The sequence below is a fragment of the Pseudorca crassidens genome, chromosome 20 (genome assembly GCF_039906515.1).
Source record: "Pseudorca crassidens isolate mPseCra1 chromosome 20, mPseCra1.hap1, whole genome shotgun sequence".
NCBI lineage: Eukaryota > Metazoa > Chordata > Mammalia > Artiodactyla > Delphinidae > Pseudorca > Pseudorca crassidens.
Window position 1 is genome coordinate 12123359 of NC_090315.1, and position 15774 is coordinate 12139132.

Consider the following 15774-nt stretch of genomic DNA (forward strand, 5'->3'; position numbering starts at 1 on the left):
TTACCCCTCTGATGCGGAAGTGCCCAACTTCCCTGGTTTTCACTTTCCGGAATCCCTGAGAAGGTCTCAGGCAGTCTTGCCGTTCTACTGTGTCGGCCTCAGAAGAGTGTAGATTCTGTTCATTGAAAGGCGTACAAGCTCAGTAGAATTTTGGACGTCTTCAAGAGGCTAAGCGACATAAAGGCATTACCAGCCACAGAGGCTTCCTGGTAAACCACAAAGAGTTTCACCATTGGAATAAGGGGAGAAGGAAACTGGGCTTTCTTTGGCAGGGACTGAAGCCAAACGCCAAAACACCTCATTCCCTGAAATTGTGTAAAGGTGAACGTGTTTTGTTAGCATCTTACAACCCGTGCAGAAGCAAGTGAAAATCCTTTCTAGAGACAGACATCAACATCCTAGGTCTCAAGTTATTTTTGTAATTATAAAGTCTGTGACATTGATATTTGACCAAGTGAACTTTAAGGGGGAAAAAAAGCATTACTTGACATACGGAGGGACACTTCACAGTCATAAAAGTTTCAAGTTATCAGAAACTAATAACTTCAGCTCATACTTTATAAAACAAAAATTGACAGAACTATGAAGAGAAACATTCAAATTCATAATTGGAACTGGAGATTTTAGCACATATATAGAGGGAAATGTTGAGCCTTAAAAGCATATATTAAAGTAGAAAGGAAGTTGAAAATTGATTCGGAAAACATCCATCTCAGGAAGTTAATAAATGAATAATAAAACTGAAGAAGGCAGATGGAAAAAAATAAGATCAGATTAATGAAATACAAAACAAAATAAAGTAGATCTCACACACACCCACAAAACAAAAATTAAACAAAAAACAAAACAAACAAAAAAACAAAACAAAAAAGATCATCCATAGTATAAACAAAGATTTTTCCAAAAATTTGTTCCAAATTCTTTCAGGAAAATATCCTCCAAGAACTATTCCTGACTTAAGCCAACATAGCACACAGGATTTCTTTCCACTACAAGTAAATTGAAATCTTGGATATAGAATGATGAAATATGGTAACATGATTAAAAGTTTTATTTATTCACCTCCTGTTCCCTATGGCACCCTCCACTCCCTTCTCTACCCCGTAAGCTACCATTCTAATTTGTTTGATGTGTTTTCTTTTGGGTGTGTTCTTGTGCAAAATGTGCACTTGTGTATATTTTCAATTTATATAAATAATATTGTGTCATAAAATTCATTCTGGTGTTTATTTCCTTCATTCAGGAGTGTATTTTTAAGATTCACCCATCCATCTAATTTGTTTTGTAGAATTCCATTTTCTGCACCCACATTTTACCTGTACTCTTCCAAATGCCATGCCAATAACAATAAAATAAACATCTTCTTACATTTCTGTTTATAGACGTATCTGAGAATTTCTTTGGAATACATACCCGAGTGAAATTATTTCATAGCAAATGTGTATACTTTAATAATATAGCCAGATTGACCTCCTGAATGGCTACACCAAGTCCAGATTACCAAGAGTTGCACGTCAGGTTTTTGTGCAACCACTTACCTTCATTTGGACGACTCATCACCCTGTTTTGCTAGTGTATTAAATGTATAGTAGTATCTTTAGTTAAATTTCTCTGATTTCTAATAAGTTTGATCTTTTTTTCAAATGCTTGGTAGCTTCATCTATGTCTACTTAAACCTTTTGCCCCATTTTCTAATGTGGATGCTATCATTTTCTTCCTCATTTCTATTACATATTCTGATTATTAATACCTTTTCAGTTTTACCAATTACAAGTATCCTTTCCTAATTGGGCACGTGTTTCTAAAATTTTTCTATTGTGTTCTTCATGGAATAGAAATCTTTAATTATAAGATATAAGATAATAAAAAAATAATTTCTTAATATCTGTGCTTCTGAAACTCCTCAGATGAAAAAATATATTTCTACCTTTTAAAAATTAACTTTCTAGACTTACCTTTCACATGTAGGTCCTTTAAATATTTTGGAGTCTATTTATGTACATTTTATTACATGGGATCCACTTTAATTTTTCTCCAAGAGAAATTCTTAAAAATAATGATATTCATGGCTTGAAGATTCAATATTACAAAGATATCAGTAATCCCCAAAATGATCTATAGGCTCAATCAAACCCCAATAAAAATATCAGCATTTTTTCCCTTGGAGACTGATGAGATGTCTATAAATATTATGTGGAAAAGCAAAGAGCTAAAAGAAGAGCTGGGACAATCTGAAAGAAGAATGAAAAGAAAGATATTAGTCACATTAAATCTTACTATAAATCTACAATATAAGATAGTCTGGTGTTTGCTCAAGGACAGACAAGATAATAGACATCAAAATCCATGTTGAAACAGACATTATAACAACGTGTAAAAAGAAAACACTGCAAGGAGTTCCCTGGTGGTCTAGTGGTTAGGATTCAGCGCTTTCACTGTGGTGACCCTGGTTCAATCCCTGGTCGGGGAACTGAGATCCTGCAAGCCACGCAGCACGGCCAAAAGAAAAAAGAAAGAAAAGAAAATACTGCAGCAGAGAGGGAAAAGTCTTGTTAATACAGTTGATCCTTGAAGTAGGGTTCAAGGGGGTTAGGGGTGCCAACCCTCTGCTAAGTTGAAAATCCAAGTATAACTTATAGTCAGTCCTCTGTACGTACATGGTTTCTCCATAATCGGCAATTCTGCATCTGAGGATTCAACCAAACTTGGATCGTGTAGTAGTGCAGTATTGACTATTGAAAATAGTCACTTGTGCACTTGTGTAGTTTAAACCCATGTTGTCCAAGGGTCAACTATTGGTTCTCAGTCAGCTGGATATCCATATGGGAAAATATTAATCATTACAGCATAGGATACAAAAATATAAATTCCAGAAGATCTGCAGACTTAAATTTGAAATGTATACAATGATGCTTTAGGAAAGAAACGTAAGATAACAGCCTTTTTGCCTTGGAGTAGGAAGAATTTCTTAAGACCAAAAAAATCACAAACTGTGAAAGAGAAAATTGAAAAATTGGACTATTTTAAGGTTAAGAAACACTGTAAATCCAAACGCACCACTAATGGGCCAAAAGTGAGAGAGATTTTAAAAACATCTATGGAATAAAAGACTCAGATGCATCCCTCATGCCCATGCATTCTTCAAGGGTCAACTGTATCTACCAAAGTTGAACATATATAACCCTTTGGTTCCACCCACAGAAATATCCCTCAAACAAGTGCACAAAGCATGTTCTAGATTGCTCACATCACCACTGTGATAGCGAAGAATGGGGAAGTACCCAATACCCACCAATAATAGGATTAATAAATAGATTTTGATATGTTTACACACTGCAATAATATCCACCAATGAAAATGAATCAAAGTTATCCACTCCCAACAATATGGATAAATGTCATGGATATACTGTTGAGCAAATGAAGCCAACACAAAATAGTACCTATTACATGACTCCATTTACATAAAGCACAAAATAGGCTAAGTGAATCTACACCATTACAAATTAGTGGCTACCATATGGAAAGGAAGGTTACTAGAAAGAGCCAAAAAGGGATGTTTCTAGGGCTTGGGGTTTGTCCTGGTCCTCCAAGAACTAGATGGCAAAGTGCTGAGAAAGACTTTAATGAACAAATATTTTATTAGGGAAAACATCGGAGAGAAAAGGGCAGGGAGCTCTGGAAGGCTGACAGAACCGAGCTCATAGTGCAAGTCTGACCCTGAGTGAAGATTTGGAAGAAAGATTTGGTAAATCATCCTAGACTGCCTTGTAATCTAAGTAAAATCCTTCAAGGCTGTCAGGGAGTCCTTGAAAAAAGGTCACTGGACAGAGGAATCCTGGTCTCCAAGAAATGGCCTGCCTTAGGATCCCTGCTGTGTTGACTAGGAGCAATCGGGGCAAGACTGGCCTCCATGCGAACGTGGTGACGGATTTAAGAGCAGCAGCTGGGACCTTTGGTCAGTTATGCTCCCTGTGGTCATAACTGTGAAATAGGAGACTCTCAACTTGGATGCTTCCTTGTGATAAGATTTGGTTGTTTATTTCTGTCAGTAATAATACTGAAGCAATGTTGCGTCCTTCTCAGTACATCGTATCCCAGAGATCTAAAATGTTGGTTTGTTCTGTTATTGATAATGTTCATCTCTTGGCTAAGGTAGTGTTCACCAAATTTATACCTACTGTATTTCCTGTTGTGATTAATACTACTTTGTGGAGAGATATTTTGGGTTTTGTAGCATCCTGTTCCTCATAAACTTTCAACCAGTAGTTTTATAATTCATTGATTATTCTTGCCAGAACCTATAATTACTACAATGGTTGTAAATAATGATTTTTACATTACATCTTTCCTTCTATATATTTATGGCTTGGCATTCTATTATGAGAGCCCTTCCTTCCCTCCCTTCCTCTTTTTTATTCATATTCTGTATGATAATTATTTATTTTATGTTCAAATTGCTCAGATTTACCAGTGTGAGTCTCTTCAAGCTGGATCTTTTTACATGTCCCACCACTCTTTCCTACTTTCTGGCACAGCAAATTTTCTCCAAGATCATTCTATACTTTCCTTGCTCCAGCCCTGAAATAGAAACGTGGATATATATGCTTATATACACCACACACACGTGTGTGTTTGTATATCCTCACACTTCCATATCTACTTCTGTAAATACCTAGCACGTGCACTCACTCCCTCTCTCTCTATAGATGGATGGACGGATGGATGGATGGATAAACAGATCTATATAAATAACTTATGGTCAGACTTCCATATGCGTGGTTCCTCTGTATCTGCAATTCTGCAACCATGGGTTCAACCAACCACAGATCATGTAGTACTGTAGTAATTACTATTTTTAAAAAAACCCTGCTGGGCTTCCCTGGTGGCGCAGTGGTTGAGAGTCCGCCTGCCGATGCAGGGGACACGGGTTCGTGTCCCGGTCCGGGAAGATCCCACATGCCGCGGAGCGGCTGGGCCCGTGAGCCATGGCCGCTGAGCCTGCGCGTAGGGAGCCTGTGCTCCGCAACGGGAGAGGCCACAACAGTGAGAGGCCCGCGTACCGCAAACAAACAAAACAAAAAAATCCTGCATATAAGTGGACCTGCCCAGTTCAAACCCATATTGTTCAAGGGTCAAGTGTAACTTGCTAAATAAAGCCCTTTATCCAACTATACTAAAAATACCACCATTGGTCTGAGTATGGAATGGCATCCAAACCTGCTTTGTCGTTACTGGTTCCACATGCTGAGGGTCCTCTGCTATTATGCTCAGTTCTCTCCTCATGCACATCTTTTCAACAAGAGAAATTTTTTTTTTTTTTTAACCTCCACAATGTAGGTATATCTACTTTTGTTTCTAGCTCCAGGATTTTCCCTCTCCCTATTACGGATCTGTAGTTAACGCACAGCATAAATAATAAAGCTTCAATTGTTGAAACGCATCAATTTTTCTGTGTATGCAAAATAATCTGAGAATTGTTTTGCTTTTGAAATTGGCTTCCAGAGTTCATACCGTAATTCTGATCTTATATGCCTTATGACAATATAAAACAATCATATTATGAGGTCTTAACTGCAAGGGATAATTAGTTAGTACTTTTTCAAACTCTATTGTAATAATTTCCTGCTTTGGCAATATTCACTATTCAATGAAAAAAATATAACATGAAGTTATAAAACGGAAAAATACCACAAAATGCTCCTTGCCTAGGAAAACCACTCTGGAAGAGTATCCCTTTACACATGATCTTATGCATGTACACATACATGTGCGCACACGCACACATATACAAACACTAACAAAGATTTATGGTTGATTATACTATGAAGGCTACAATCTGTGATCTCTCAAAGCCCATATTGTGTATCTCCTGCCATTATGGTATCTGTCATAATTTTCTTTTTTTAAATAAAATTATTTATTTTTGGCTGCGTGGGGTCTTCGTTGCTGCGTGCGGGCTTTCCCTAGTTGCAGTGAGTGTGGGCTACTCCTCGTTGCGGTGCGCGGGCCTCTCATTGCAGTGGCTTCTCTTGTTGCGGAGCACAGGCTCTAAGCACATAGGCTTCAGTAGTTGTGGTACAAAGCCCCAGTAGTTGTGGCGCACGGGCTTAGTTGCTCCACAGCATGTGGGATCTTCCTGGACCAGGGCTCGAACCCCTGTCCCCTGCATTGCCAGGCGAATTCTTAGCCACTGCACCACCAGGGAAGTCCCTGTCATCATTTTAATGGCTACAGATTAATATAGGAATATATCAAAACTCAAATTCTTACAGCTATACACTAATTTCCATTAAAAAATTCAGTGACATCATTGAGGTGGTGCTCATTTTTTGATATTTTAATCTCATAATCAATAACTTCCAATTATATGATTTCTAGATCAAAGGGATGTACAATCTAATATATTCTGATATATACTCCTTTCCTGAAACCGTGCTTTACTGCTACCAGTAGGGAAAAGCACATAAATGTTAGTCTTGTCTCAATAATACATTTGATAATTTTATCAAATTCCTACAAATTTTCTGGGTATTTGCCTCATGGATGTGGGGGAAGAATATGGCATGGCCCCTACCTGAGAAGTTTTGATAGAAAAAATGCTACAATAATTAGAAGGCAAACATTTCAAAGTCTGGATGAAAATGCAGAGACTTAGAAATCAGTAAGTTCAAGGTCAACTAAAAAATTTTTTTCTAGGGACAAACAATCTTTGTGACACTTTTAAAGTGTTACAGTAAACCCTGCCTTAACATTGACAGACAAAAAAATCAATTGTATACTATGCAGTTACTGTTGTTGTAAAGTTAATCATGTTTTCTCAGTCTGTACCGTCAGAAAAAAAAATCACAAGATAGTTCAATTTCTACTGAACACAGTCCTTGGAAAACTAGACGGGGCCTCAAAAAAACACCCAACTTGAGAACAGAGGCTGCAGGAGGCAAGGAGCCAGTTGCGATAGGCTAATAGCATATTAATATTGAAGATTGGGGGGCTTCCCTGGTGGTGCAGTGGTTAAGAATCTGCCTGCCAATGCAGGGGACACGGGTTTGAGCCCTGGTCCAGGAAGATCCCACATGCCGCAGAGCAACTCAGCCACATGCCACAACTACTGAAGCCTGCATGCCTAGAGCCCGTGCTCCACAACACGAGAAGCCACCGCAATGAGAAGCCACGCACCACAATGAAGAGTAGCCCCTGCTCACTGCAAATAGAGAAAGCCTGTGTGCAGCAATGAAGACCCAACGCAACCAAAAATAAATTAAAAATATATATATATTGAAGATTGGTTTTCTGCAGTGGTTTTCAGTATTTCAACAAATGGTCACGTCCTGAATTAATTTTATTTTGCAGGTTTCCTCCTCTGAATACAACTTTCATATATTATACATTTCCCCCTTTTGGTTTATTTAAAACACAAGTATTGAGCACACCTAAAAGCGCTAGTCAATGTTAAGGTTGTGTAGATTGAGCAGCCAAGTCCCTGCCCTCATGGAACGCACATTCTCATGGACATCAATTTTGACTAGCTAATCCTTACACTTTTATTAAAGGCCAGACCAAACTCTTTTCCTTTCTAAGTGCTATCTCCTAAGTGACATCTGATAAATGTCAAAGTTCTGAATGCAGCCCTTACTGCACCACTCAGAAGGGATCTCTGCTGTGTGGTCTGGTGAACACTAGGATCTGTTTAGCTACTGCTTCAACACCAACTAACCTAAAATACTTTCTCTCCTATGAGACCTGACGCTTGCAAGAATTCACGTTGCACTTTTTTGAAAACATCATTTTGTAGAACTTCTTTCCTCTGACAGTTCCTTGATGTTCTTACCACTCTCGCTGCTTTCATAAAATGTATCCCCAGTATGCATTTTGTGATGACTTACAAGATTGGAGCGCCAACTGAAGCTTTTACCACACGTCTCACACTGGTAAGGTTTCTCCCCTGTATGAACTCGCCTGTGATACTGAAGCTGTGAAGACCGACTAAAGACTTTACCACACACATCACACCTGTACGGCTTCTCTCCAGTGTGGACACTCTGATGAAGCTGAAGACTTGAGGCCTGACTGAAGTGCTTCCCACACTCCCCACACTTATATGGTTTCTCTCCTGTGTGGACCCTCTGATGCATGTCGAGGTTCAGGCTCCACTTGAAGCCCTTCCCACACTCCTCACATTTGTATGGCTTTTCTCCAGTGTGGACTTTTTGATGGGCTTGAAGGTGTGAACTCCGACTGAAGCTCTTCCCACACTCTTCACATTTGAATGGTTTTTCTCCACTGTGGACTCTCTGATGGGTCAGAAGATGAGATGCCTGACTAAAAACCTTCCCACATTCCTCACAATTATATGGTTTCTCTCCGGTGTGGATTCTGCAGTGAATTTTAAGATCTGCTCTACGACTAAATCCCTTCCCACACTCTTCACATTTGTATGGTTTCTCACCAGTATGGATCAGCTGGTGGATCTGAAGTCGTGAACTCTGATTGAAGCCCTGCCCACACTCCTCACACTTGTAAGGTTTCTCTATGCTGTGGGCCTTCTGATGGATTTTAAGATATGAACTCTGACGGAAGCCTTTCCCACATACCTCACATTTATAGGGTTTCTCTCCTGTGTGGATGACCAGATGAACTTGATAATGGATTTTCATCCTGAAGTGCTTCCCACACTCACTGCATCTGTATGGTTTCTCTCCTGTGTGGACTCCCTGATGGGCTTGAAAACTTGAACTGTAAATGAAGCCCTTACCACACACTTTACAGACATACGGTTTCTCTCCCGTGTGGATTCTCCGATGGGCCTGAAATTGTGAAGGCTGAATGAAGCACTTACCGCACTCCTCACATTTATAAGGTTTCTCTCCTGTGTGGACCCTCTGATGGATATGAAGATTTGAGCTACAAGTGAAACACTTCCCACACTCATCACATTTGTATGGCTTCTCTCCAGTGTGGACCATACAATGACTGTTAAGGGCTGATCTACGGCGGAAGCTCTTACCACATATATCACATTTGAACGGTTTCTCCCCAGTGTGGATTCTCTGATGTTCCTGAAGATGTGAAGCATGAATGAAGGCCCTTCCACATTGGTCACAATTATAAGGTTTCTCTCCCATATGTAATTTACAATGAACAGTAAGTGTTGACCTACGACTGAAGCCTTTCCCACACTGCTCACATCTGAATGGCTTCTCTACAGTGTGGACTTTCTGATGAGCTTGCAGCTGTGAGCTCTGACTGAACTCCTTGCCACACTCATCACACTTATAGCGCTTCTCTCCCGAGTGAACTCTCTGATGAATGCGAAGTGCTGAGCTGTAACAGAAGCTTTTTCCACACTCACCACATGTATGAGACTTCTCTCCTGGGTGTATTTGTTGATGAAGATCAAAGTTGGAGACATCACTGAAAGATCTTGTACATTCATTACACTGATAAGGTTTCTGGCCTGTGTGAGTTTCAGAGAATCCTGCCCCAACCTGGCCAGATGAGTCACCATGTTGGTGGAATTCAGAACTTTTTATCATGGAGTCTTGACACCTGGTGAAGTCACTTGCAATGTGTTGCCAGATCTGCCAGGAGGAAAGCTCTTCATGTGGTCCTGCTTCTGAAACAGTCTCCATCTCACTTTGGATCTTTCCTTCTGCAAAGACATAAAGTTCAGAGATGTGGACAACTGAAGGCTCTGCTCAGTGCTGTCAAGATTTCACATTTAGGAGACAGTGTGAGACTTGAATGAATCCAGAGAATGTTCAGTTCGCCTCTTCCATTGTATGTCATGGGCTCTGGTTTGCGTGCCAAAGGAAACCAAGAGGTGGTCCAGCTGGCTCCTATCCACTAAGCATAACAAAACCCACTGGTGCAAATTTCCTATGTGAGGCGCAAGTTAGACATCAAAACCTTAACTTAAAAAATTGATAACTAGATTCAAATTGTTCACCTATGGCCATTTCTACTGAATTTCAAAGGCGGCCTAGAATCTTGGATAGTAAACTATATAGTTAATAAATGATGTAGATAAAAAAGTTATATAGATAACAAAATATGAATCAACTAGAACTTTAAGGAAAAGCAATAACTTTTCCATAAACAAAATTTGGAAGCAACCAAGATGTCCTTCGGTAGGTGAATGGATAAATAAATTGTGGTACCTCCACACTGTGGAATATTATTCAGTGCTAAGATGAAATGTGCTATCAAGCCAGGAAAAGAAGTGGAGGAAACGTAAATGCATATTATTAAATAAGAAGAAAGAAAGAAGCCAATCTGAAAAGCCTACATACTGTATGGTTCCAACTATTTGATGTTCTGGAAAAGGCAAAAGTATGGAGACAGTAAAAAGGTCAGTGGCTGCCAAGGGTTAGGGGGAAGGAGGGATGAATAAGCAAAGCAGAGAAGATTTTTAGGCAGTGGAAATACTCTGTATGATATTAATAATGGTGGCTACATGGCGTTATACATTTGTCCAAATCCATAAAATGTACAACACCAAGAATTAACCCTAATGTAAAGTATAGTCTCTGGATGATAACGATGTGTCAGTGTAGGCTCATCAGTTGTATCTGGTAGGACATGTCAATGATGCTAAAGCCTGTGAGTGTCGGGAGGGCAAGGGATATATGAGATATCTCTGCACCTACCTCTCAATTTTGCTGTGAGCCTAAAACTGCTCTGAAAACAAAACAAAACAAAACAGGCTTTTTTTTTTTTTCTGCTGTGGGATCTCAGTTCTCCAACCAGGGATCGAACCCAGGCCCTCAGCAGTGAAAGCACAGAGTCCTAACCCCTGGAGCGCCAGGGAATCCTCATATACAAAAAAAAAGAAGAAGAAGGAGAAGAAGAAGGAAGAAAATACTTGTGAAGAAATTTTGACAAGTTTCAAAGGAGAAATTCACTCCCCTCCCTTTAAGGTGCCTCCTCTTTGATCCAGTAGGCATATGATAAACAGCCTCTCTACAACTCTGCCTTGGGTCACTTTATTGGAAAGTTACTTTAGCATTGAGGTGATTGGAATGCTTAGAATGACTTGCAGGTTTGGCAGCAAATATATAATCACACACCGACTAAAACACAGTGAAAGCAGAGGACAGAACTTCAGCTCCTACTGGCAGGTTTTCTCCATTAGGACAAAAAGGAAACCAAGTTGAACAGATAACATACACTGTCCTAAACCTGATATTAATTCAGACCTCTAAGAAAAAAAGTAAAAAAGTGGAAGGTAATCTTTTACTCAGAGACAGATATTGAGAAAGGGAAAAGGTGAGGTCACAGTATAAACTCTGAAAGCTAATCCTAAAACGGGAGTTAAATTCTGCCAGGAAGTCTTCTCAGACAGACACCTGGGTGACTTCTCATGTCTTTTAGGCCTCTGTTCAATGTCAACCCACCACCGAGGCCTCTTTACCACCTAATGTAAAATAACCAATCCTGCCCTCACTCAGTCTACCTGTGGCAAGGTCCATCCTCCTTGAATCTGTTTATGTTCTACACAGCACTTTTCCCCACATGACTCACTAAATCATTGGTTGTTTAATATGTCTCTTTCCCACTGCAATGCATCAAAGTGGGAAGCATTTCACACTTTGTACATGGAACACATTTTTACACATTCCTACTTTATAATCACTGTCCAGAATCATGCCTGGAGTACAGTGAGTACCCTACAAATGCATATTGAATGAATAAATGAATCTCGCTTTGACTTTTTTATGAGAGCTTAAGCCAAGTCCTACAAGGAAAACATCTTTTCCAAGTAAGTTATTTGAAATATCAAAGGGACAGAGAACTCAGTTTTGCTGGAAAGCTGAAAAGCTGTCCCAGAGACCAGGGTACACCAAGCATGCTGTTAATAAAGAAAATCAAAGGTGGCAAAAATCCCTTGGGGTGAAAAGAAAGCAAGAGGGCCCATCACTAGTTCCTTCTGAATCTTTTGGACTATCTCTTTGAAAACAGAATGTGGGGGACTTCCCTGGTGGTGTAGTGGTTAAGAATCCGCCTGCCATTGCAGGGGACATGGGTTTGAGCCCTGGTTCGGGAAGATCCCACATGCCGTGGAGCAACTAAGCCCGTGCGCCACAACTACTGAGCCTGCGCTCTAGAGCCCGTGAGCTACAGATGCTGAGCCCACATGCCACAACTACTGAAGCTCACGAGCCTAGAGCCTGTGCTCCTCAACAAGAGAAGCCACGGCAATGAGAAACCTGCGCACTGCAACAAAGAGTAGCCCCCGTTCGCCGCAACTAGAGAAAGCCCATGTGCAGCAACGAAGACCCAACTCAGCCAAAAATAAATAAATAAAAGACATAAATTTGTAAAAAAAGAAATTAGCACAACACTGTAAATCAACTATACTTCAATTAAAAAAGAAAGTAATTGAAACAGAAAGTAATTGGAAAAATAAAATAAATAAAAATGAAATTAAAAAACGAATAAGAAAAAAAAAAAAGTAATCAGATATACATTCATCAAAAGACAAAAATGTTCTGCAACTTCCTTCATTCACTCTGGTTTGCACATGACTAACAGTTATCTCCATGACCCTCGGAGACACGGGGGTCTCCTGTTCCATCCATCAACACGCTCACTAAGTCAACAAATATTTACAGACACCTGCCACATACCAGGATGCTCTGGGTACTGAGGACAGAGCACTAAACAGGACAGACAAAACTCCTCACTCCTGTGGATCACACTTCAGTGCAGAGAGAGAAGTGATAAGCAAGCAAACCAAAGTCTGTGAGACCCAATAAAAGGCAGAACAAGCAGAGTACAGGGAGGATGGGATTTTAGACAGGGTGGTCAGAGGAGGCCTTTCGCGTGCTGTTAGAACGGAGCGGAGACCTGAAGGCAGTAAGGGAGGAACAGGAGGATCTGAGGTAAAAGGAAGAGAGAGAGCAAGGTGAGGGCTAAGAGGCAGAAGTCCCGGCAGTGGGCAGAGTAACTGTCCCCCAAGGAACTCACGTCCTGATTTTTGGAACCTAAGATATGTTAGGTTATGTGGCAGAGGGGAATTAAGGTTGCAGATGGGGTTGAAGTTGCTGATCCGCTGACTTTAAAAGGGAAGATGATCCTCTACTATGGGGTGGGCGTGGGGTCTCAATGCAGTCAAAAGGGCCCTTCAAAGAGGAAGTGGGATGCAGAAGAAGAGCGGGAGAGGGGCGTGCAAATACACAGCAAGGGGCAGAGAGAAGCGATGTCACTGGCTGTGAAGATGGAGGCAGGCGGCCACAGGCTAAGAGATTTGGGTGACCACTAGCAGCTGGAAAGGCAGGTTCTCCCCTAGAGCCCCCAAGGAGAAACGCAATGGTGCCAACACCTTGATTTCAGCCCCGTGAGAACCACGGTACAGCTCTGACCTCTGGAAGTGTAAGATGATCAACATGCGTTGTGTTAAGCCATGAAGTTTGTGGTGATTTATTAGGGCAGCCACGGGCAATACAGCGTCCCGGACAGGTCTGAGAACACTGCGGAGGCCGGCAGGGGTGGGAGGGATGGAGCGAGAGAGGAGGGCAGAGGAGAGGAATTGGAGAGGCAGCAGGGGCCCATGAGTGGACCCTGGAGGACTCCAGAAGCCACTTGAAGAGGTTTTAACTTTGAGAAAAATAAGCCATAAAAGGTTTGGAATAGAGGAATGGCAATCTTTCCTAAGCATCACTTTTGGCTGTGACGGGGAGAACAGACTATAGGAGGGGAAGGGTAGGAGCAGGGCAACCAGTACAAAGGCGTGTGAAAGAAGGGGTCTGGCAGTTTGGACCAGATGACAGCAAAGGATTGGAGAAAAGTAAAAACACATAGAAGAGCCTCCCCAAGGACTCTTATCTGCCTGGTTCTTAGCTGATGTCCCTTCTCTTTGGGTTGCTGCCTTCACCACCCAAAGCCTTTTTTCCTTTTCTAAGTGGAATATATCATGTTTGAAGGGGTGACACCCTGTGAACATGCAGAGTCACATACTTAAAATGAACACACTAAAGGTACAATTTACTGGAAATTTAGACTCCTGAATTAAATGTTGATCAATGAATCAAAACCAGTGTATTCAAAAAAAAACAAAAAACATGACCTATTTGAAGAAATACCAGTATTTCAAGACCCAGACACATATGCGTAATAAATATGACAGAAACCGATTTATTGCCAATGTCTGTCTTCATTAAATCTCCTCCCATCGGTTCTTACATCACTCACGCAATTGGCAAGAGTTTTTGCTGCAACATATTCCATTCTTCCCAACAAGTATTTTTCTACCTTATTTGATTTTGTTAAAAAATTGTTGGTACAAAAGTGAGGTCTCCAAATGCAGGTGACCGTTTCAAGACCCCCAAAGCCTTCAACACCTAAGGACACAAAGCCAAACCGGGGAGCTGACATTAGGTTAGAGAGGGTGCCTGTCCTCACCTACTGAGACCAGGTTCCGGAAGTTCTCCAGCATCACTTCCTGGTACAGCTTCCTCTGGGTGGAGTCCAGCAGCCCCAGCTCTTCCTCCGTGAAGGTCACAGCCACATCCTTGAAGGTCACCGCCTCCTACGACACCAAACACATGTAGCCTCAATCTTACAACCAATGGCCACTTGAAAAGGGACAGTTGGGGCTTCCCTGGTGGCACAGTGGTTAAGACTCCACGCTCCCAATGCAGGGGGCCCGGGTTCAATCCCTGGCCCGGGAACTAGATCCCACATGCATGCCATAACTATGAGTTCGCATGCCACAACTAAGGAGCCGGTGAGCCACAGCTAAGGAGCCTGCCTGCCACAACTAAGACCCAATGCAACCAAATAAATAAATAAATATTTTAAAAACAAAAAAGAAAGACAGAAAAAGGACAGTGCTGAAAAGGTGGAGAGGATGGGAGGGAAGTGAGCCCAGATTCTGAGGGACTTCAGTCAAATCTGTAGACTTCCCAGACCTTCTCCTTTCATCCTGCCAATGTCACACACTGATTTTCCTCAGCCTCACTGCAAGTGTGGCAGTGGCAACCGTCCTTGTATTTATTTTGCGCCCTCATTGGGTCTACTTACCAGTAAGCCTCCCAAAACCCTAAATATATGTCCTGGACTACATGCATTTTACTTTTTGTTGAATATTGCCAACTGTCCCGAGAAGAATTTTGCAATTTAGTCCAAACATATTTGACAGCAATGGCCTTCTTCCTCTCACACACACGAACCCTGTTGTGATAGAAAAGCTACCACTTTTCTTTATTGTCTGCCAAGCTAACAAGCTTTTGGTAACCTGTGTGGGACATCGATGTAGTTCACCCTATGTAACCTCAAGGTACACTTTTTTTTTTTTGAGAAAAAGCTTTATGGCGAGGTCAACCAACAAGGAGACAGGAAGCAAGGCTCTCAAGTCTGTTTCCTCGATCCAGGGTCTGGGGCAAAATTTAAGGGGTCAGGGGAATTTCAAACTTGGAAGCTGACTGGCTAGACTTGAATTAGAGTGCATATAAGCTACTCATGCTGCTAGAAGCCAGATTTTCCTATTGAAGGACTTCTTGCTTGGTAAAGGGCTCTGGTAGCAATATTTCTATTCTCTGAGTTCCACAGACTGAAGAGTCTTGGTTCCAGGATCTTCCTAGAGACATGGGTTCCCATCTTGCACACACTACATCTCTTAATTGCAACATTCAGTGTCACGCTCTGGATCCAACATGACTTGGCATGATTCCCAAAGGTCTGCATGGCCCTTAACCCTTACTAGCTGCGTGACTTGGGACAAGCTTGCCTATGTGCCTGAGCTTCCTCTCTGTATAATGGTCCTTACATGACA

At 41.3% G+C, this 15774-nt stretch overlaps 1 protein-coding gene across 14 annotated transcripts in view; it reads right to left on the bottom strand.

Annotated features, from left to right (window-relative positions):
• The window catches only part of LOC137214349 (zinc finger protein 227), a 119841-nt gene that overhangs the window by 60373 nt on the left and 43694 nt on the right, over positions 1-15774 (bottom strand). For 12 of the 14 annotated variants that reach the window (XM_067717948.1, XM_067717963.1, XM_067717965.1 and 9 more), the window contains 2 exons: positions 14403-14529; positions 1989-9651 (listed from right to left, as the gene is read on the bottom strand). In XM_067717948.1, the coding sequence (XP_067574049.1) occupies positions 7784-9651; positions 14403-14529 (1995 nt within the window). In that variant the 3' untranslated portion in view covers positions 1989-7783. Of the gene's footprint in view, positions 1-4; positions 9652-14402; positions 14530-15774 lie in introns of those variants that run through there. The other 2 variants (XM_067717970.1, XM_067717934.1) reach the window with 1 other exon arrangement.